Raw genomic sequence first — 22,497 nt, forward strand, 5'->3', positions numbered from 1 at the left:
TGACCACACACAAACCTATCACCTGGGTTTGACCACTTCCATTTGACCATAATTGCCTTATCACATGTTCCTACCTGTCCTTCCCTTTCTCCATTCACCAGTCCATCTTATGATTTTTTTTAATTTTTTAAAGATTTTTTATTTATTCATAGAGATGCAGAGAGAGAAAGAGGCAGAGACACAGGCAGAGGGAGAAGCAGGCTCCATGCAGGAAGCCTGATGTGGGACTCGATCCAGGGTCTCCAGGATCACGCCCTGGGCTGCAGGCGGCACTAAACCTCTGCGCCACCAGGGCTGCCCCATCTTATGATTTTATGCATTTTATTTTTTTTTTTATTTTATGCATTTTAAAGTCAGTTGCAGACAATCAAAAAATCATTTGATTTTTTAAACCTTTTAAAAATTAATTAATTTTTTTTTTAAAGAGAGAGAGAGCAGGCAGAGAGGAGCAGAGAGAGAGAGAGAGAGGAGAGGATCTCAAGCAGACTCCCCTCTGAGTGCAGAGCCTAATGCAAGGCTTCATCCCAGGACCCTGAGATCAGGACCTGAGCTGAAATCAAGAATCAAAGCCTTAATGAACTGAGCCCCCCAGGTGCCCCTCAAATGATTTTTTATTTTATTTTTATAGATTTTCTTTGTTTATTCATGAGAGACACACAAAGAGAGAGACAGAGAGGGGCAGAGGAACAGGCAGAGGGAGAAGCAGGCTCCATGCAGGGAGCCTGATGTGCGACTCAATCCCGGGACTCTGAGATCACGCCCCGGGTCGAAGGTAGAAGCTAAACCGCTGAGCCACCCAGGGATCCTCCTCAAATGATTTTTTTTTAAAGATAATCTGATCAGGGGCACCTGGGTGGCTCAGTGGGTTAAGTGTCTGCCTTTGGCTCAGGTCATGATCCCGGGGTCCTGGGACTGAGTGCCACATTGGACTCTGCTCAGAGGGGAGCCTGCTTCTCCCTCCCTCTCTGCCCCCCACCTCACTCATGTTCACTCTCTCTCTGTCAAATAAGTAAAAATAAAATCTTAAAAAGATAATCCAATCACATCAGGACTTAACTGAACTTTGAACGGGCTTTCCGTGATGCTACATTTGCTATAGTATAAACCACAAACTCCATACCTCTCTGCACAACTGCTCCCAGCCAGCTTCCAGTTTTTCGCTCAGTTGTACATGAGCATCACCTCTCCCCATGCTGTTGTTCCTTCTTGTGAGACTGTCCCCAGAAAGTCCCTCCTGACATCCCATCAGTGTCACAGAGTGCACGGCACAGAGGCACTTCCTTCGTGGGTGTAGAGCAGCCCGCACACCTCAATCCCCATGCTCACCTCCAGGAATCATAACCATCTGTTTGTGTCCTTCCCACTCCCACCCCCAATTAAGAGCTTCCCTAGAAATCAGGGATCCCAGGATGCTTGGGTGGCTCAGTGGTTGAGCGTCTGCCTTTGGCTTAGGGTATGATCCAGGGGTCCAGGATCGAGTCCTGCATCGGGCTCCCTGCATGGAGCCTGCTTCTCCCTCTGCCTGTGTCTCTGCCTCTCTCTCTCATGAACAAAAAGTAAAACTTTTAAAGAAAGAAATCAGGGATCCCACTCCATTTGCCTTTCCTCTGCATCCATTTCAGTGTGGCAGACATGGGTGGCCAGTGAATATTTGCTGGGTGAAGGTGTCACTGGTTCTGTCCCTCTGTTCCTCTGACAGTACCTTGGTACCATCCTTACCCACACAGCCTGGGTCAGGGATAAGAATGAAGAAAAGAACACTAGGTGGTACCAGTGTCCTCTGGCCGCAGAGCCCCAGAGACAGGTGGGGTTTATTACTGTTCGTAACGAGAGAGTGCACACAGAACTGGGTGGCATCGCAATAAGAGTTGGAAAAAACAGTGCAGAGAGACTGAGGCAGGCTGCCCCAGATGGGCCACTTTGCAGTGAATATTATCTTCAGTTAAAAGTAATCAAAATGCAGAAGATGCAGGAAAAACCGTCTTCCTCGTCCCCACCTGCCTCAATTTACATTGGAAAGGAGAGCCTGTACCGGAAGAGATTCCTCTCACCTGCTTAATAGGCAACCGCTGTTTTGCAAACATCTCCCCCCCCCCACTTCCTGCCAGGGGTCCCTCCCCTCCCTCTTTTGCTGCCTCATCGGCCTTGGAATTTCCATATCTGCAGAGAGTCCCCATACCTATGCTATTAAATTCGATTTTCTCCTGCTAATCTGTCTCACGCCAATTTGGTTCAAATCCGCTGGTAGGACCTTGAAGGGCGGACAAAGGTCTTCCTCCCCAGCATGGTGACAGGATTTGGGCTTGTCAGGGTTGTAGGGCCAGCTTCTGAATGTCAGAGGTCAGAGGCTGCTCTTCTGTTCTTTCTCAGTGGGGAATTGGGGCGAGTGAGTGTCTGTTCAATGTAAAACCTTTCCAAAAGAGTGTCAGTGTCCCAAGTGTTCGACCCCTGACCCAGCCATACAGCCCCCAGCCTCATGCTCAGTTCTCACGGTCCTGGAGGGGGCAGATGCCCACATAGAGGGGTCAGGTGCCCATATAGAGGGGGCGGGTGACCCTGGGCTTGGGGAAGCTGAGTCATGATTAGGGAGGGCTGGCTGCCTTGGGTGGCCTTGACTGCAAGCTCTTCGCGGCTTCTGCTGCCCTGACGCCCCCATTCTCCCAGGGCAAAAACTGCAGCCACTTGCCCAGGCCAGGTTGTGTTTGTCTGTCATCCTCCCTGGTACTATAGCCTCCCAGTGACTCCCATACCTACTCATTTGAGGCCTGAGGAAAACCTATTAGATACGTATTCTTGGTTGGTTCTGTGACAGTGGCCTCTGACCAGACAGGTTTGGCTCCCTGGACCCAAGGGCCTTGTTGTCTCTGCTCCCTGCCTGTTTGGGTGATGATCTCATCAGTTTCTGGGATCCAGTGACTCAGTGCAGATGCCTGGCACCTGAGTTCTCCCGGATGCTCCTGAGGATACTGGGCCATGACCTTTCCACCCACAGAGCAGCTCTGGAGACTGCCTCGGGGGGCGCTCACCAAGCACTATACTCCCAGCCAGAGGCCACATCCCTGCTGCTTCCGCCCCGGGCTCCTGACTCTACCCCCAACGCGGGCTTTCCTGCCCCAGAACCCCTCCTGCCTCTTCCAGCCCATTCAAACCTGGTTTTTGCCAGTTGCGCTTGCCTGGCTTCAAGACTGCAAACAAATTACTTAAGTCTCTGGACTTCCCGTGTGTGCACCTGTAAACTGTGGGTAAGGATAATTATGTTTTACTATTGTCCTGTGCACTAGCTTTGCGTTTTTGTTTTCTTACTGGGCAAGTAATTAATACGTACATTCATTTGTAAAGAATTTAAACCAGACAGGCCACAGTCCCCGGGAACCTGCTCTGACGTGGTACCTCAGGACGTCTCTGCATCTACCCAACTAGCTGTGCACATATGGAGATACATGTGCGTGAATGTGTGTGCACAAGCACTCATGAAATAGCTATAAAATGAGTATGGTGCGGAGGGTGAAGGGGCCTATTTATGACCAAGAGATGGTGATGAAAAAATAAAAGCTGGGATGCCTGAGTGGCTCAGTGGTTGAGTGTCTGTCTGCCTTTGGCTCGGGTGTGATCCCAGAGTCCCGGGATTGAGTCGCACATTGGGCTCCTCTCCCTCTGCCTGTGCTGCCTCTCTCTCATGGATAAATAAATAAAATTGTAAAAAAAGAAAAGCTGTATTTTTGATAAAAGTTAATCAACAGGTGATGCCTACGATCGCATGAGTATGCAGTAACAAACCTTGGTGTTCCCAGCTTTGCAGGCACAGCCACAAGCAAAACCACGGAGCACCCAAGGTGGTGAGGGTGGGGGTGGAGCTGCTAGTTTCTCTCATTAATCTAATTATTTGCCTTTCTATGAGCATGTATAACTGATTCAAATCCTGAAAAATTACTTCTGTTTGAGTTTCTTTCCCATCAGCCGTGCTGCCCACTCACTCCTTTTCTCCTCCTCTCCTTTCCCATGCATGGCCCAGCCCGTGGCCCAGCCCTCACTGGCTTCCCCCACAGTCAGGACCACCCCTGGAACAAGTTTAATCAGACTGTTTCTTCCCACTAGGAGCTCTCTGGGATTGGCCTGAGAGCAAGGTTGATGGCACGTTGGTGTCAGCCCCAGCCCCAGCCCCAGTCAGGACCCCATCCTCACCAGGCCGGGGATCCCCAGCTCACTGAGCTGCCTTCAGACACCCCTTGTTCCCGCTAACAAAACCCTGCCCATGTGTTTCTTTAATATGGATCACAGCTCATAACACAAAATACTTCTGCACCTGCTTTTTCTTTTAAACGTGGGTCTTAGAATTAACCTCGATGACATCTGTAAAAGCACTTTGCCTTCGGCGGGCACGGGGCATGTTTGTTGACTGCACTTTAATCCTACTATTCCAACATCACGGTGAAACCTCCAGGACACTAGGGAAGGCCCCTGCTCTCGCTCACTCCAGCTCCTGGATCACAGCCCTGTCCTCCTGCAGAGCACCTGCTCCCTGGAGCTCTCCCACACCTGTGGGCTGGCTCTCACCTCAATACCCTCTCAAGCCCTGTCCTGCGGGCCTGCTCCACCGCGGAAATACTTCCCTTCCCTAAAGACTACTCTTGTCACTTCCCCCGGAAGAGGGTCCTCCGCCCTCTGGGACTCCCTGCCAGTGTGGTCTGTGGGCTCACACGCCCCCCACCCCCAGTAGGAAGACCGGCTGAGTGCGGTCCTCCTATTTCAGCATCCTCGGAGCCTGGCTCACCGCCTACCCCCTACGGGCCTGCTGGATAAGAACCTCCAGCTTCCTAAAAATACAATCTCTCTCTTCTACTTCACGTGCCACCGCCGGCGGTCCTGCGGCGCACCAGCCCGGGGGCGCAGGGCGCGGGGCGGCAGGGGCTGGGGAGGGGCGCCCGAGCTGCCGGCTGCAGCGCGCACGAGGCCAGCCGGGAGCGGGGAGAAGCTCGGGGCGGCGGCCGGAGTCGGAGTCGGAGTCGGAGTCGGGGTCGGGACAGCTCCTCTCTCAGACACGCGGGCGGAGGGCGCCGGGGGCGCGGGCGCGGCTCCCGCACTAAGGCGCAGGCTGTGCGCCGGGGATGTTTGGGCGACAGGTCACCCGGGAAGAAGAGGGACGGGAGGGAAAGCCCGACGCAGAGGTACGTGGGGCTTGTCCGCTTACCGCCAGCTCCGTGGGCTCCTCTCGGTCACTCTCGGGCTCGCCTGCTCGGCCCCAGGCGTCCTTTCATGTCTCTGCCCCGTGCCTCTGACTCAGTCCCCGCTCCCGACTCCTTGGTGTCTGCCGCCCTGGGAGTGGGAGTGGGGCCGGCTGGCTTCCTCCCGCCACGGGGGTGCACTCTCGTTCTCTTCCGTGGGAGTGCTTAATGTGGACTCTGAAGGTTACCGACCATGGTGTCCCCAGAACTCACCCTGGTCCTGTCGGCCCTGCCCTCACTTACAGGGTCAGGTGCTTCCACAGGGCTGCCAAGAGCATGCGCCCAGAGCACGCAGCTGAGCTCCCACAGCCACCACCAACCTCACATCACCCCCGCAGTCCAGAAGCCCCTGGGTTGTTCTCACATCCCACATCTGGGCCGGCAGGCAGGACACCTGCCAGGTCTCCAACTTACATCCTAGCAATCCCACATCCCTGCATCCCCACATCCTTGCATCCCTGCATCTCCACATCCCTGCATTCCCACATCACTATTTCCCTGAATCCCTACATCTCTACATCCTGGAGCTGCCTCTTTTTACTGCTGCATCCCATGCCAGGCCACCAACCCTGCAGCCAGAGTCCCTGAGACTCTGCAGCCCCTGCCCAGTCAGGGTCCTACCGCTCCCAGGAACTCCCTCTTTCCAGCCACAGACACCAGGCCTTCATGCTGAACCACACCCTTTAGCAGTGCTGCCTCAGGACTTTGCCTCTGCCTTGCCCTCCATCTGGACCACTTTTCTTCCAGATAAGCAACTGGCCAATCCCTTTACCTTCTTCACATCTTTGCTCAGGTGTTGCCTATTGAAATTCTAACCCTGCCCAACCTATCCTACACCACCTTCCATCCTTCCAGCTTCCTGTGGCTTATGGGACCTGTCATACATTTCACATTTTTATTTCTTTGTCTTCCCCATTAGAATGTAAATCTCATGAGGCCATCTGCTTCATTCTCTTTGTTGTTGGTTTTTTTTTTTTTTTAAGATTTTATTTATTCATGAGAGACACAGGGAGAGAGAGGGGGGATAGAGGCAGAGACACAGGCAGAGGGAGAAGCAGGCTCCATGCAGGGAGCCCGATGTGGGACTCCATCCCGGGTCTCCAGGATCAGGCCCTGGGCTGAAGGTGGCACTAACCTGCTGAGCCACCCGGGCTCATCCTCTTCAGGAGCCCCAGCCCCCTCACAGTATCTGGCATGTAGTAGGGGCTTCCTAAATATCTGTTGGATAAATGATTTCCTTTGATCATGAAAACAAGTCTTTGATATAAGTACAAATGTTCCCAGTCTAAAGCCACAAAGCTAACAGGGGTTGAGTCAAACCTTGGAAATCAGTTTCTGAAGGTGTGTGTTCCTTTGTTCTGGGCAGCTTGTTACCAGTTCAGTCACAACAGGCAAAGATGTAAAATGAAGGGTCTGGGCTGATAGGAGCTTTCCTATCTACCACTCCTTCTCCAGCCTCCCCCCTGCCTCAGCCCTCCCCAGGACCAGGAAGAGAGGGCAGGTTTACCCCGTCCTGGGAGACTGCAGACCCCACAACCAGGAAAAAACCACTCCTGTCTGGCTTCCTACACTCCATGCACCCCACTGGCTGATCTCTGACTCTGGAAGAGAGAATAACAAAGCAAGTGTGGTGGGGGTACAGATGAGGAGGGTGGGGAGAAGGAGCCAGCAAGTAAGTGCAGTGGAGGGAGTGCTTGCACACAGGGGCTGTCTCACTTTGTCCTCACCCCCTCTCTCGTGACCCCATCCCAAGGCCCAGCTCTCCTCAAGAGCTTTACAGAAACCTGGTCCCTTCCAGGAGCTAGAACTCATCCTTGATGCCCCTCCCCAGGACCCCCAGTGACCATGGCATTGCTTCCATCTACAAAACACACTTGGAGCCCACCTGCCCCTTTCCAGCTGCATCAGCTCCCACCTAATGTCCTCTCTCATCCTGGAGCAGTTTCTTTCTTCAGGATGACCAACTCACAAAACTCTGGGGATACCAATGGATTCAAAGCCCTGGGTGCCCTGATTCCAATTCGTCATATTGCACTGCTTCTACCTGGAGACCCTGAATGACCTGGTCTCTGCCTGAGTCTTCATCTACTGGCACCACCCTGACCTCCAGCTCACCATACACTGGCTGCTTGGCTTGCTTGGCTTGTTTGCTTGCTTTCAAAAGATTTAATTGATTTATTTGATAGAGAGAGAGAGAGAGAGAGAGAGAGAGAGAGAACATGCAAGCAGGAGCACCAGCAGGGGGAGGGGCAAAGGCAGACTCCCTGCTGACCAGGGAGCCCCATGTGTGGCTTGACCTGAGATGACCTGAGCTGAAAGCAAGCACTTAACGGACTTAGCTCCCCAGGTGCCCGCATCAGCTTTCTTTAAATTGCCCTGAACTGTTCCTGTCCTCAGCATCTTTGCAAAGCTGTTTCCTGGGCCTGGATACCCTTCCTTCGTCTCTGTTCCTGATGACGTTTCATTCATCTAAGTCTCCTCAATGTTGCCTCCCCGAGAGGCCTTCCTCAGTGTCCCCATCTCAACATGAGCACTGTGCCAGATCTTTGTAGGGCTGCCAGATTTCAGCAAACAAAAACACAGGACATCTACTTAAATCTGAATCCCAGAAGAATAACGCATCATTTTTATTTTTTTAAAAGATTTTATTTATTTATTCATGAGAGACACAGAGAGGCAGAGACACAGGCAGAGGGAGAAGCAGGCTCCCTGCAAGGAGCCGGATATGAGGCTGGATCCCGGGACTCCAGGATCAGGCCCTGAGCCAAAGACAGATGCTCAACTGCTGAGCCACCCAGATGTCCCTGCATCATTTTTAGTGCAAGTATTCCCCATACAATATTTGGGAGATATTTCTATTCATTTTTTATCTGAAATTCATGTTTAACTGGATGTCCTGTATTTTATCTGGCAGCTGTAGACATACGGGTTGACTTCATTCCCCTTATGTTTGGAGAAGTAAACTGAACTTCTCGGCTCAGGTTCTGCCAGTTGAATGTGTGTATGTGGGATTCGAGAGGCAGAAGTGAGGGGAGACCATCTTCCTATAGCACATGAGCTAGCTGAGCCCGACAAGCACGGGGTCCGAGGAGGAGAGAGTCGCATCGGCTCTGACTAACCCAGGACCTGGTGACCTCTCTCATCACCCAGTTCCTTACTTCAAGGACAATGAGCGTGGTGTCCACTCCCCACCGGGGCCAAGCTGATGCGGCTCTAGCACCTGCCCTGCGCTTCACGGCGCAGTGTGGAGATGCAGGGGGCCATTCAGTGTCTCCCTCGCTGTCCGTGTCATACCTCGGCATCAGCATGCCTGGACTTCAGTATTTGCTCCTTCCATTCTTTGTCGGATAAGCCCTCACTCTGGATGTGCAGGAAGTGGTCAGTGAGCAGCCGTGTAAGGAAATATGTGTGGAAGAGACAGAGGCAACCTGCCCTGGTGCGCTCGAGGATGAGGACCAGAAAGGCTGCCCCGCTCATACCCTGTCACCTGGGACCTCCGCTTTCTAACCTGCAGTGTGAGGGCTACCTGGTGTTAATGTCCCTTTTAGACATCTGGGTGGCTCAGTGGTTGAGCCTCTGCCTTTAGCTTGGGGTGTGATCCCGGGATTCCGGGATCAGTTCCCACATCGGGCTCCCTGCATGGAGCCTGCTTCTCCCTCTGCCTGTGCCTCTGCCTCTCTGTGTGTCTCTCATGAATAAATAAATAAAATATTTTTTAAATGTCCCTTTTACCTGTGACATCCTGCCCATCTGGGGTTTTGCACACTCCATAGTAAGAGCCGGACCAGAACCAATTGGTTGCACATGGTGTGCTGCACAGGTTAACAAATTACTTGTCTGGAAGGCTCATCCCCTGATGGGAAAGCAGGCACAGAGAGTGAATGTGAGCTGTTGACCATGCAAGAAGAGGAGGGTGGCTGGGGCTATGTGGGGCTCTGACCACACAGACCTGGCCACATGATGGCTGCTCGTGGAGTTGAACCCAGAGCCTCATCCCTCTTAGCACCTTTGCCTCCTATGGGAGCAGAACCACCAACGGCAGGCGGCCCCGGTGGTGCAGCGGCTTAGCGCCGCCTGCAGCCTGAGGTGTGATCCTGGAGACCCGAGATCAAGTCCCATGTCGAGCTCCCTGCATGGAGCCTGCTTCTCCCTCTGCCTGTGTCTCTGCCTCTCTTTCTCTCTGTGTCTCTCATGAATAAATAAATAAAATCTTTAAAAAAAAAAAAAGAACCACCAACGGCGTCACACTTGGTGCACGTACTCTTCAGCAAGATCTGTTCCCGCTGCTGGCTCCAGCTTGGCACCCAGGGCTCCGCTCAAACATCACCTCCCCCGAGAAGCGTTTTCTAACCCCCTATTAGAAGTGGTACACACCTCCTCCAGGCAATTCCTCTTACATCACCCATTTGATATTCTGCAAAGCACTTATCATGTCTGTAATTATCTTGTTAATTTATTTGTTTACTTGCTTATGGTTAGTCTTTCCCAACAGAATCTAACTTGCTGGAGGGATAAGGGACAGTGGCTGGCTTGGCCACCTTTGTCCTCTGACACATAGGAGGCCCTCAGTACGTCACTGCTGAGCCAGGAGCCGAATGGACAAGCCAACAACACTCACCTCCTTGTGTTCCTACAGGACTGGCCAGGGATGGGGAGTGAGCAGGCTGGACAGGATGATGGATAGAGAGGGCTTCAGGGCAGCTGAAAGGGTGAACCAAGAAGTATCCGTGACACTGAGGGGGCAGCAGTCAGAGGGAGGCCACCAGCACCCAGGCATCCAGGCATAGTGAGAAGAGGAGCAGGGACTCAAGGCACAGGGACAAGGGATGTTCCCAGGAGGGGCAGAAAATGGAAAGTCAAGTCTCAGAATTCTGAGAGGAAGAAGGATGCCTGGGTGACTCAGTAGTTGAGCATCTGCCTTTGGCTCAGGGCATGATCCCTGGGTCTTGGGATCGAGTCCGACATTGGGCTCCCTGCATGGAGCCTACTTCTCCCTGTGCCTATGTCTCTCTCTCTGTGCGTCCCTCATGAATAAATAAAATCTTAAGAAAAAAATGAAGAGAGTAACCAACGTTTCAGGGAAAGCGCACAGTGTCTGGAGGCCGTGGATCTGAATTTCAGCCCCAGTGCTGCTCTCAGCCCTGACGGCAGTGACTGTGTGATGCCCCTAGAACCAGGCTCATGTCCTTGAGCATCAGGGTGGTTTGGAGAGTCTGGCTGAATCCTCACCGTCCCCACCCACAGCAGCTCCCAGGAAGCTGCCCACTCGAACACAGCCTGCCAGCTGTGTTAAAAGCATACCATACTCAGCAGTCCTGTTGAAAAAATGAGTCCTCAGAGAACCAACCTGGATTGAAGAAACCCTTTGGGAATGGGGCATAGCAGGTGGGAACCGAGAAAGAACCATGGCCTCCTTGATTCATGCTTCCTTCTGCCTGGGCTTTCTTTTCCCAATTCTGGTTTTCTCCCCAAAGAGGCTTCACAATTTTTGTTTCAGCTTTTCCATTTCTTTCCCACTCCACCCAACCTTCCCTTCACTTACATGTCTCCTCCTCCAGGAAGCCTTCCTGACATCAGGCCCACTCATCCCCCAATCTGTCAACATGACCCTCCACCCACTCTCCTGGCTCACTGCACCTCTACCTTCAGTAATGATGGTCTCAGGGTGCTGGAGGCACCTTCATGCATTATCACGCTCCCTAATTCCGTCATAGTAGATTCCATGATGTTCTCCCTCATCACACTCCCTCAAGGCAAAGTCTTCCAAGCACTGCTGTGTACTGACCTCTCCTCCTAGAAGGCTCCTGCAGATGGGTGGACTCTCAGAAAGGACAGGGATGTCACTGAAATGGAGGCAGAGACAGGTTGAGGAACAAACAAACTGGAAAGAAGGCAGGAAGAGAAGGAAACAGACTGTGGATGGGCTGAGCCTCCCAGTACTCCCTGGCCTGTGTGTGGGTACTGCACGTTCCACATGAGTGCACAGGAACAGGCTGGAGCAGCTGGGAAGCATGGGCATGACTGCATGGGAGGCACTGGTGTTAGTGTGGCATGAACAGAAGGGCAGGTGCAGTCACAGTCAGCGGCAAGCCAAGCCAAGCTAAGCCAACACACACCAACAAGCACGTCCACCCATCCAGCTCTCTGCAGATAGAATGAGGGATTAGCCTGGTTGTCAAGGATTCTGGTGAGAGGGAGAGAGTCCTAAGAAGTGAGACATCCTGGCCGTATTCACCTGCGAAGGCTGTTCCCCGTGCTATGTATCCTAGAACCCCTAGGTGTGAGCTCACCAGAACCACACCTCATGGGCAGAGCAAAGCCTCAGCATCTGCTGACAGAAGGCATGTGACAATGGGACCATGAGGTCTTGAGCCCCTAAATGCCACCTGCCCTACCACATGAACACCCCCGGCACAACCTGACCTCAGCCATGGAAGCAGATCTGCTGGTAGGGGTAAGACTATGGCCAGCATCTAGAAAGTCTCTGCAGAGTCTGTCAGAAGTCCCTATCACTTCACCCACGTGGTGACAGCCAATTTCATGACTGCATGTATGTTTGCCGAGACCTGCCGTGTGCCAGGCACCATTCCAAGTTCAGGGACCGCAACCTGAAGGCCAGCCTTCTGCTCCAGTAGAACTGCCTTTTGTTGGAGAGAAGCAGCTCAAAACACAGCTAGATCATTTCAGGTGGTGACACTGCCAGGAGGGCAGTAACTCTGGGTGAGGAGACAGTCGGTGCCCTTGTGGAGAACTCCTCAGACATGGTGCTGAGTGATATGAGTATGTTCTGTTTTGTTTTAGATTTTATTTATTTATTCATGAGAGACAGACAGAGGGAGAGAGAGAGAGAGAGAGAGAGAGAGAGAGAGAGAGACAGGCAGAAGAAGCAGGCTCCATGCAGGGAGCCTGACGTGGGACTCGATCCTGGGACTCCAGGATCATACCCTGGGCCAAAGGCAGGTACTAAACCGCTGAGCCATCCAGGGATCCCCAAGTATGTTCTGTTTGGGTTGAGCCTTGAATGACAAGATGGACACAGTCATGTCGGGTCTGGAGAGGATAGGTGACTGTGCCAGCCATCCCAGGAGACCCAGACTTGAGGTTTCAAATGGAACAAGAGACTGAAGCCATCCACAGGAAAGGAACTCCAGAGAATGGACAGGAAGGCCAGGAAAGGCACAGATGTCCAGAGACAGTGGCAACGGGAGGAGGGAGAAAAAAGTAGTGCAGATAGTCCCACAGGATCAGGGATGGGCAAATGGGGAAGCATGTGTGGTGGTTTCCTATTTGCCACTACAGCGTAGATGATCTGCAACCTGTATAGGAAGTTGCAACCCCAGCACTCACCACCTAGCACCTCTGTGGTTCCGGAGTTCAACGTGGGTACCACTGGGCAACAATCCCGAGGCTCCTCCAGGAACCCAGCACCTCCTCCTCCCTCTGCCCTGTCCCTCCCACAGTCCTAAGTCCCACAGCAGGCTCAGGATGCGTCCTGCCTCTCCTGTGCCTGCTGGTCTCCTGTTCTAGGGATGCTTCTGTTGATACTGGACCCATCTGGATTGTCCTAAACAATCTCTGTCTTTTAAACTCAACTGATTAGCAACCTGAATCCCATCTGCCAGCTTTAGTAACCCACTCCCAGGTTGCAGGAATTAATTGTGGACGTCTTTGGGGGACCATTACTGTATGGATGGCAGCATGAAAGCCTGTCTTATGTAGTGTGTTTCGGCCACGTTTGCAGGCTCCTGCTTGGTGAGCATAAGCTGGGAAGCTGGTCCCAGGATAATACGCACACACATGTGTGTTTGTGTAGGTTTATCAGGGTGTCCAGTTTGAGTGTCTCCCCATAAGTATGGAGAAGAGGGGAGGACCAGGGTGCCTGATCTTTATTAGGTTTTATCTTTATTAGGTTTATCTTCACGCTGCTGCTCCATAAAGAAGTACTGCTGTCTTATTGACAATAAAACTAACAACAGAATCTTCACACATTTTCTTTGAGTTCATCTCTATGTCCCTGAGTAACACCAGCTGTCTATCTGTGACGTTCAGTGTGTATGAGGCTATTTGGGCACATCTGTGACGTCAGCATCGTGTGAACACATCTGTGTGTATGTCTGCACGCTGGGGGGATTTGGGCACCATGGGTGAACGTGCATATTTTGTGCAACAGTGCATGTGATCACCGGTGTGGACATCTGCATGTCATGCTCACAAAGCCTAAGGGTAGGCAGACAGAAAGGCCCAGGGCGAGGGGTAGAGAATGAAGGACATGCAGGTAGTGGGGATGAGGAGAGAAAGAAAGCAGAAGGGAGTTCCAGGACCTGAAATGAGACGGGTAGCGTAGAGTGCCAGCAAGGGCTCAGATCAGATCTGGGATGGGCTCCACTGCTGCTTATTCCCTTGCTATGTGAACTTGGCAATGCCAGCTCTCCGCACTGCCGTTCACCAAGAGAACATACTGAGAAAAACTGAGAGGAAGGACTAGAAAGAGTGACATGGGAAGACAGTCATAGGAGAGGCTCTGGGAGCCAGCCAGAGGTGCCCCCACTGGGCCAGGCAGGAGAACACCTGCTCCGCCCCTTGCCCCACAGCCTCAGAGAGCTCCTCAGCCCTTAATAGGTAAGGCAGGGAGATGGACAGGAGTGTCACCCCGACGACAGCAGACAGGAGCCAGGAGCCAGGAGCCTCCAGATATAGGTGTGCCAGCAGCTGGGGATGACTCACGCCCTGGCCATGCAGGCACACATACCACAAGCGGCTAGGGCACCCTGCCCACCGGCCCAGGGCAGGCCCAGGGGAGGACAGGGGGCTGCCCTCCGCACACCAGGCCTAGTGCCCCAGGAGCTTCCCCTCCCTACCACCCCTTGGTTCCAGGCCCCAGAAGTCCTCTCCCTCCTCCACCCCATTCCCCACCCGCCGCCCTCCTTCAAACCTCAGCAGGGAAGCCAGAGAAGCAGGTGAGGGGTTGCGCAAGACCTGATGTTTACCTGCCTCAGGGACCTCCTCCCCCTATAAAGCCCGATGCGGCGGGGAGGGCGGAGGACAGCGAGCTGCTGGGAGACACAGGCCTTCCCGGGAGGGCGCCGGAGGGCGTCAGGCAGTGAATGCGCGGGGCGCAGCGAAGGCCGTCCAGCCGGCGAGCAGCAGGCGAGGGCCGCCCAGGGCGCGGGAGGACGCGGAAGGCCGGACGCCTGGGCGCGCGTTCCCCATGGAGGCGCCCGAGCTGGGCCCGGGGCTGGTGGAGCGTCTGGAGCAGCTGGCGACGTGCCCGCTGTGCGGGGGTCCGTTCGAGGACCCGGTGCTGTTGGCGTGCGAGCACAGCTTCTGCCGCGCGTGCCTGGCCCGCCGCTGGGGAGCCCCGCCCGCCGCCGGGGCCCCCGCGCCACCCCCCGCCTGCCCCTGCTGCGGCCAGCCGTGTCCCCGCCGCAGCCTGAGGTCCAACGTGCGGCTGGCGGTGGAGGTGCGCATCAGCCGAGGGCTGCGCGAGAAGCTGGCGGAGCCCGGGGCGCGCGCGGGGAGGCGCCGAGGGGGCCGCATCCCCACGATGGGCTGCCTGGACCCGAGCGGAGAGGTGAGGCGGGGTCCCGGTGGGTGACCTGCCGCCGCGGGGGTTAGGCGCGGGGGCTCCCGGCGGCGGGGCTCTTCTGGAAGTTTAGGCAAGGAACGGATCAGAGGAATGCAAAGGACGGGGGAGAGGGGGTGGCGAGGCAGGATGGGGGGGGGATGGCGGGTGGCTGACCACAGGTCCCGGGGGACGCGCCGGGAAGGGTCGAGCAGGGGAAGGAGGTGCCACTGACCCCGAGGTCAGGGGGCGGCACCTAAGCCCCTGCGCTGACCGCGGGAACGCCAGGGCATGCGGGAGATGCGGGGGACGCGCGGGGAATGGACACCCGGAGGGAGCCCAGGTGGCCGCGGCCAGGAGGAGGACCGCCTAGAATCAGACCTAGGCTCGGCGGGGGCGGGGGGGGGGTGTGCATATGGAATGGAGGGGCTGCCAGAGGAGGCCGGGCGGGAGGGAAAGCAGATCCACACACTACCCTCCTTCCCCCGTAGCGTCCAGGGGTCCCTCCGCCCCAGCCGCTCTGGGCCCTACTTGTTACTGGACCTCTGGCTCCCCCCCACCCCCGGGGCCGGGAGACCCACACCCCCTGCGCCCCCGCACCCCTCACTTCCTGCATCTCTGCACCTCTCCACTCCCCTTGGCCCCCCTTGCCGCACCCCTCTCCGCCCCAACTCCCCGCCACCCACCAGCGCCAGTCCCTTGCCCGACCGGCAGGCGTCCTGGATTCCTCACTGGCTTCTTCCCAGCAGCCTAGTCAGTCTCCAGTCTTGCTTCCACACTTTGAAGTCTACACAGACCTAATTAGTCCAGGTGTAATTGGCATCATTAGGCAAATTCTCTTTCCTCTCCTCCCTTCACCACTGCAGGTGTGCTCCAGTCATACCTGAGAGACAGTGATGGGACGGGGGGCCTGATATTTATTTGGAGGGGGGCGGGCAGCATCCATTCTGGTTCCCATGGCACCCCAGGACACATCCAGGTCCAACTCCTTGGCCAGTGTAGACAGACACAAAGCAAAGGGCCCAATAAACGCCACTGGGCTTTTATGGCAAGAAGGGAAGCAGCTTTGTTATAAGGCTTTTATACCAACTCTTAGCCCTGGGGCTCCAGGTGTTTGGTCTGGCGTGAGGGACAATCTCAGGAAGGTACATAAAGATAGAATGAGGCTGGGGGAGGCAGCAGGGAAAGGTGAGAACTCCGGAAGGTAAGAGGGCAGAAACAAGTCCTGGAGAAGGCTAGGGAAGGAGAACCCTGGGAAATGGGCTGGAAACAAAGGCAGTGGACAATGATGGAGAGGAAGGAGGCACAGGGGGACAAAGAGGCCAGAGATGCCAGGGATCTTAGCCACTGAGAACCAGCTCCCCAAGGAAAGGGAAGAGGGGAGAGCCCCCCAGCACCATGCTCAGGGCTCACATCCATGTTTTCTTCTGCCCATCCCAGGATGTAAGGAAGACGTGGAGGAGGTGAGTTCCATTTTACTGTCCCTTCCTTTCCACTACCAGTGTCTGCACCCATCCCCTCCCCATGGGCTCACATCTCTGTCCACATTCACATTCACGGACAGGTCTTCTGGATGGGAACTCACCCCTTCCTGCTCCAGAGATGTGGGTGGGCATCAGGGCGGACGGTATCTCCTGATTTCCTGAACCTTCTCCCTCATCTGTCCAGATTTGATGTCCCAACACCCAAGTCATCTAACTCAGATGATGACCTCCCCGAAGACTATCCAGTGGTCAAAAACATGCTCCACAGACTGGCAGGTAAGGAGGGCAGGCGGGGCCCAGCTGAGTGAGAGTCTAGTTCAGGTGTGCTCGCTCTGCTCCCTCTAACACGTTCAGGACTACTTTCATGTCCGTGTTGGCGTCCTAGGGCAGCCCTCAGAGCACCACCTGCTGAGGGCTGCAACAGCAGATGATCCCAGTCCCACAGTTCTGGACATAGACGATGGAAACACAGGTGTTGGAGGGATTGGATCATTAGGGCGTGGGGGCAAATCTGATGGGGCCTGTCTGCTGGCGTCTGGGAGCTGCAGATGCTCCAGGGCCTATGGGGTGCCTTCTCCCTGTGTCGTCTTCATGTTGCTTTCCCTCCATGCTCATTTGTCTCGGGGTCCAAACCTCCTCTTTTTGTAAAGACACAAGTCCTATCAGACTAGGACTTAGGGCCTGCCCTAACGGCCTCACTTTAACTGAATGAGCTCTGTAAAACCTCTTTCCAGCTGAATTCACATTCTGAGGCCCTGGGAGACTGCTGCATATGTTTGAGGGGAACACCTCTAACAGTGTCCACCACGGCCCGCAACTCTTACAAACAGCCCTAGAGGTCAGCTGCTTCTGCATCTCTCTGCTTCTGGGGCTCTGGGCCTTCCCTGCAGCTCCTAAGGAGTTGCCCAACCCCCACCCCCATCCCCATGACTGCAGCAGCCCTCTCCCTTCTTTAAACTGCCTAGAGGGGTGCCTGGTTGGCTCAGCGGGTGGAGCCTGTGACTCTCCATCTCACAGTTGTGAGTTGGACCCACCTTGGGTGCAAAGATGACCTAGAAATAAAATCTTTAAAGAAACAAAACTTGAGATCCCTGGGTGGTGCAGCGGTTTGGCACCTGCCTTTGGCCCAGGCCTCGATCCTGGAGACCCGGGATCGAGTCCCACATCGGGGCTCCCTGCATGGAGCCTGTCTCTGCCTCTCTCTCTCTCTCTCTCTCTCTCTCTCTCATAAATAAAAGAAATAAAAAAAAAAAAGAGTAAAAAAAAAGAAACAAAACTGCCAAAGATGCTCCACCCTCTCCGTCACCCACCATCCCATCCAAACCCAGACTGCCAAAGATGCTCCACCCTCTCCGTCACCCACCATCCCATCCAAACCCAGACTGTTTCTAGCAACCCAATAGAAAAACCTCTCCTCAAAAGCAAACCATACATACATGGCTCTGAATACTCCTGGTCCCTTTAGCTATCACCACCTGCCCTTTCTTCCTCCCCCACTGTAGCAAGAAGCTAGTGCACTCGTACCTCCCCATGGGGTTGGGGGTCTCCTCTCCATTCTTCAGAACCATCTTCCCATCCTGCTGAGCCAGCTCCCCACCCCCACCCCCAGATGCACCTAGTAAGAGTAAGGGTACAGTCTACTCCTCCGGTTAGGTGGACGGCTTCACTCTTCTCCCAGCCCACACACAGGCAACCTCTCCTTGGCTCTCACACTGTGCCCCTGCCCACCAACGAGGTCCTTCTCCCAGTCCAGGTCCACTGGAGTGGCCCATCAGTGCTGGCTGAGCGCTACTGGGCCCTGCCCTCCACCTGTCTTCCCCTACTCTGGCCCTCCACGCCTCTGGAGCTGTCGTGGGGCATCCCTGGGGCCCTCTGCTGCACATTATCGGACTCATCCTGCCAGGAACCCCTTCGGCCAGCCCCTCAAGCTGTTCTCTCCCGCCTCTCTTCATGCAGCAGATTTGACCCTGGACCCGGGCACTGCACACCGCCGCCTACTTGTCTCCGCCGACCGACGCAGCGTCCAACTAGCCCCCCCGGGGACCCCCACGCCCCCGGATGGTCCTGCGCGCTTTGATCAGCTCCCAGCGGTACTGGGCGCACAGGGCTTTGGGGCTGGCCGGCACTGCTGGGAGGTGGAGACCGCGGATGCCGCCTGCGGCCCAGACTCCTCTGCGGAGGACGAAGAGGAGGAGGATAAAGCCAAGGGCCGCTACGCCGTGGGCGCGGCCGGGGAGTCAGTGCGCCGCAAGGGCCGCGTGGGGCTGTGCCCCGCGGGAGCTGTGTGGGCTGTGGAGGGCCGCGGCGGCCGCCTGTGGGCCCTCACCGCCCCTGACCCCACCCCAGTGGGTGGTGCCGGGCCCGTGCCACGGCGCATCCGCGTAGACCTTGACTGGGAGCGGGGCCGCGTAGCCTTCTATGACGGCCACTCCCTAGACCTACTCTTCGCCTTCCAGGGACCAGGGCCCCTGGGGGAGCGCGTTTTCCCGCTGCTCTGCACCCGCCACGCCCACGCCACACTCCGCATTGTGCCAGCCGAAGGCTGAGTCCACCCCACCATCCCAACACCCCTCCACGGGGAGGCTTCCTCCTGCGCCAGGGAGCCCCCCCCCTTCCTCCCGGGAGCACATCCACCTGTCCCCTCCCTCCTTCCCACCTGATCCCTACCCAGCACCCCAGCCCTGGCCACAAGGTAGACAGGATGGGTACCCGCAGCAGTTTACTCCCGGCCCCCACCCTGCCTCCTCTCCAGATGGGCCTGGTCCTCCTCCACAGCTCTAGGGCTCCGGCTTCTGGCCTGGTTTGTGTCCTCTAGGAGGGGATAGGCCAGCCCTACTCCATGGTGACTGCTTCCTATGCTCATAATCTTTTCCACTTTGGGACCTTGTTAGGGCTCCCCCTGCACATGCTCATAGTAAGGAACAAATGGTGCTACCTCTCCTTTCCTCCACCTGGGAATGGCCCAGACCCCCAAACTCATCCTTGTATATAGCTTCGCATCTTTCCAAATATGTATAAATGGGCCCATATTAAACACGTTTTGTGATGTTGGGTTATTTATTTTGTGCATCTGTGGCAATAAATGAGATCTCAGTGGTGGTATGGATTTGACTCATCTCTGCAACTGTGCATGGCACAGAGGCCTAGAAAATGTCAAGATCCCAGTAAGGAGTGGGAAGGGCTGAGAGCTGGACATCTGGGCCTTGGAAGGCAGGAGGATGAGGGTACTGTCTGGGACATGCCCCTTCTCTGTGCTCCCTGCATTTTCTTTCCTCTCTCAGGGACCCAGGGCCCTGGGACTGTGCAGAAGACGGAGGAGATTGTTGGCTCTAAGTGACCAGTCTTCAAGTGTTGGCAATCCTTTATCTTATGAGAAGGGTGAGAAGAGGCCATACCTGTTTCCTTTTGCATCTCCCATTAAAGATGAGAAAGCACAGACCTCTCTCCCTCAGCTCCTCTGGAGGGCATGAGGGAGGAGGACAGGAGAAGGGAAGGGTCGGGAGCTTGCTGGGAGCCCTCTGGTCTCCCAGGAGACCTTGGATCCCACAGGTAAGGACGAGGACTTCGGGTGATATAAATATGTAACTGGAAGAACTCTGAGCCAGGATTAACAGGCATAGCTGGGGAACACTGCCCCCAATCTGACAGGGACCCTGGCAGTGGAAGCCGGGGCTGCTGAAAACCCCATTTCAGCGTTTGGGACTCCAGGAAAGAATGCAGGGGGCCACACACGATAATTGGATCCTAGGACAGGTAGTTTGGCAGTGAGAACGAAGGGGAGAGACGAGGACCGTGACGCCTGAATCCCTGGAGAGCAGAGGATGAATACTGGAAGGAGAAATGAGGGCTGGGGGAACCCAAAAGTCTGGGCTCTGGAATAGCAGCAAGTTAGAATTCCAGGATCTCTGTGGCCCCTCCTCTCTATCTTCCCTCCGTCAGGCAGAGGAGCAGGGAGAAGGGCTGAAGAGGGATCAAACCATGTGGGTTTAGTCCCCAGGTAGCCACATGAATACAGTCAGGGCCAGACAAACACAGGAATGGTGGGGGAGAGAGGAATTTAGTGCTGCATTGGCCCTGGAGGGGGCTGGGAGGGGTCAGGAGGCTGCGGAGGGCTGGTGGGGCTTGGTCCTGGGGTTGTACGACGCTGTCCTTTGCGGTGGCCCCGAACACAGTGTGTATGACCACAGCCTTCCTCTTCCTCCTCATCACTCTCAGTGGAGCTCTCGCCAAAGGCCCGAGGTTTCTCGTAAATACAGCAACCTGGATTCGGAGGGAGGAGCCCAGGAAAGGAGCACCAGTTAATATATAATCAGTTGTACTCCTATTGGGTGTCAGCACTGGCTCCTTCTCCTTCCAGGGTCCAGCTTCTCTAGCCCCGCTGCCCCTGGGGCTCAGGCACACAAACCAGCCCAATCCCAGGCACTTCCATGTCTCCCCTATAACCTTAATCCATGTCCCCGAAGCCAGAGAACCACCCAGGCTGTGACAAGGCTGTTAGCAGCTGGGGGCCTCAGGGTGGTCAGATGTGAGAAGGAAGGCCAAGAGGGGTGGGGGCACAGAGGAGGCACCTGGGCTCCCCCACCCAGAGCTGGGTGGTGGGGTGGGGACGGGCAGCAGGGCAGTGAGCACTCACATTTGGATGAGCGGCGCCCCATGTGCTCATTGTCCACAGTGTCACTCGTCCATTCTACCTTCTTCTCTGGCTTCCGTTTCCGCAGTTTGATGGTCAGGCTCCGGTTCTCCTGGAAGGTGGGGAAAGACAGACATAGCCATCTGGTCCCCTCTGGCCGTCCCTTCCTCATCCCTCCCTGGGGGGTCATGTCTCCCAGCACCCCGCACCCCAGTCCATCAGGCCCCACCCAGGGTGGCAGAGGGGCCCAGCGCAGGTGGGGTAGTGCACAACAAGTGTGTGACCTCCGGGTCCCTGGGGAATTCTGCCGCTTCATATTCTGTGTCCATCTCAGCTTCGTGGACAGAGAAAACACAATTCCTAACCTAGGAGGTCCCCGCACATCTTCAAGGGAAAACTCAGCCCTCTCTGTTTCTCCATCTTCCTCCCCCCATCAGCCTCGGTGTATCTAATGCTCGAGGAGGATTTTCTCAGCGCCCAGGACCTAACCTTCACCTGCGGCTCACTGTGAGGATCCCCAGGCCTCCCCGGGCTTGCGCCCCCACCCGTGCACCCAGCCCCTGCTCCTGTCCTGCCAGGGCCCTGAACGAGGCGCGCAGCCCAGCGCACTCCGGGTCCCGAGCTGCACCTCTTCGGATTCCCACATCATGCCCCGCGCCCTCGAGGGGCGCCCACGGGCGGCCCCGACCCAGGGGGCGCCCCGGGTCCCCCGCCCCGACTCTGAGCCTGCGGCACGCCTTCCGCAACGGAAGCGATCCCCCGCGGCTCCCGCGCCAACTCCGAGTCCGCCGCCGCCCCCCCCCCGCCCCCGCAGCCCCGCCCCCGCCCCCGGCCGGCCCCGGCCCCCGCCCCCGCGGCCCCGGCCCCCGCCTTTCTCACGGGCTCAGTTGTCACGGTAACGGTGGTCTCAGTGACGGTCTCACTCAGCCCGGCTCCTGCCTCGGCCATGGCTGAGGCTGAGGAGAGGGCAGAGGGCGGCAGGGGAGGAAGCGGCCTTCCCTAGCCCGCGTCTCCAAGCTCTAAGACAACCGGGAGCCGAGTCCGAGGCGCAGCCGGGATCCTCCACCTCCCGCCCCCTCCTCGCAGGCCTCCGCCGCCCCGCCCGGGGATAACCTGCCCAACTCCACTTCCGGCTCGCGGCTTCCGGGTGCGACACCCTCCGTCGTCCCCGTTTCCCTTCCTGGGCACCAAAGGTCTCTGGACGCATGCGTCGCCGGGGTAGTTCTCCCGTCACGTGACATGGGCAGGTGCCGCAGACAGCCGGGACGGCGACACCGCGGGGAGCGGACGTCTGCGCAGGCGCGGCCGCAGACCCGGCAGGAGGGCGCAGGTCCCTGGGTGCAGGGTATGGGATGCGGGCACCGGGACCCCCACCGCGCAGCGCCGGGTCCCGGACTGGAGCACCGGCCCCGGAGCCCCAGCAGGTGCAAGCACCAGGTCAGGACTGGGCTCCAGCCGTGCTGGGGTACCTTAGGCGCCGCCGGGAATCCCCCTCCCCCTCCTCGGCCTCCCGAGTCCTCTGGGGTCCTGGTGGGTGTAGGAATAACGTGCGGGCTCTGAGATGCTGACGTGAGCGAGACTGCGGAGCGTGGCGGTGAA

General features: G+C 56.2%; 2 protein-coding genes and 1 long non-coding RNA gene across 4 annotated transcripts; 1 reads left to right on the forward strand and 2 right to left on the reverse strand.

The window, feature by feature from the left end:
• Positions 1 to 221: 221 nt before the first annotated feature.
• Positions 222 to 14,309, reverse strand: LOC140594605 (uncharacterized). The gene is made up of 3 exons (XR_011995625.1): positions 14,210 to 14,309; positions 11,008 to 11,065; positions 222 to 9,923 (listed from the first exon to the last, which is right to left on the reverse strand). It is a non-coding gene; the product is annotated as an uncharacterized lncRNA (long non-coding RNA).
• On the forward strand, positions 14,226 to 19,374 carry RNF39 (ring finger protein 39). Of its 2 annotated transcripts, none has more exons than XM_072728880.1 (4): positions 14,226 to 14,793; positions 16,225 to 16,247; positions 16,453 to 16,544; positions 18,228 to 19,374. In XM_072728880.1, exons 1-4 carry the CDS (start codon positions 14,431 to 14,433, stop codon positions 18,812 to 18,814), a joined length of 1,065 nt encoding a protein of 354 aa, XP_072584981.1. In that variant the 5' UTR covers positions 14,226 to 14,430; the 3' UTR covers positions 18,815 to 19,374. The 2 variants fall into 2 exon arrangements, with proteins under 2 accessions (XP_072584981.1, XP_025844670.2); XM_025988885.2 differs by having other exon boundaries at positions 14,230 to 14,793; positions 18,225 to 19,374.
• Positions 19,307 to 22,102, reverse strand: PPP1R11 (protein phosphatase 1 regulatory inhibitor subunit 11). The gene is made up of 3 exons (XM_025988886.2): positions 21,778 to 22,102; positions 20,902 to 21,010; positions 19,307 to 20,528 (listed from the first exon to the last, which is right to left on the reverse strand). Exons 1-3 carry the CDS (start codon positions 21,844 to 21,846, stop codon positions 20,326 to 20,328), a joined length of 381 nt encoding a protein of 126 aa, XP_025844671.1. The 5' UTR covers positions 21,847 to 22,102; the 3' UTR covers positions 19,307 to 20,325.
• Positions 22,103 to 22,497: the final 395 nt, after the last annotated feature.

Source organism: Vulpes vulpes, chromosome 12 (genome assembly GCF_048418805.1).
Source record: "Vulpes vulpes isolate BD-2025 chromosome 12, VulVul3, whole genome shotgun sequence".
NCBI classification, from domain to species: Eukaryota; Metazoa; Chordata; class Mammalia; order Carnivora; family Canidae; genus Vulpes; species Vulpes vulpes.

What these genes read in the sequence shown, in the direction of transcription:
- RNF39 (XM_025988885.2), top strand. Translation starts at nt 14,431, where the DNA reads ATGGAGGCGCCCGAGCTGGGCCCGGGGCTGGTGGAGCGTCTGGAGCAG. An exon ending in GCCTGGACCCGAGCGGAGAG is followed by an intron (nt 14,794 to 16,224) that starts GTGAGGCGGGGT and finishes TGCCCATCCCAG; the next exon opens with GATGTAAGGAAGACGTGGAG. An exon ending in CATGCTCCACAGACTGGCAG is followed by an intron (nt 16,545 to 18,224) that starts GTAAGGAGGGCA and finishes CTCTTCATGCAG; the next exon opens with CAGATTTGACCCTGGACCCG.
- PPP1R11 (XM_025988886.2), bottom strand. Translation starts at nt 21,846, where the DNA reads ATGGCCGAGGCAGGAGCCGGGCTGAGTGAGACCGTCACTGAGACCACC. An exon ending in TTACCGTGACAACTGAGCCC is followed by an intron (nt 21,011 to 21,777) that starts GTGAGAAAGGCG and finishes CCCACCTTCCAG; the next exon opens with GAGAACCGGAGCCTGACCAT. An exon ending in GGGGCGCCGCTCATCCAAAT is followed by an intron (nt 20,529 to 20,901) that starts GTGAGTGCTCAC and finishes CTCCGAATCCAG; the next exon opens with GTTGCTGTATTTACGAGAAA.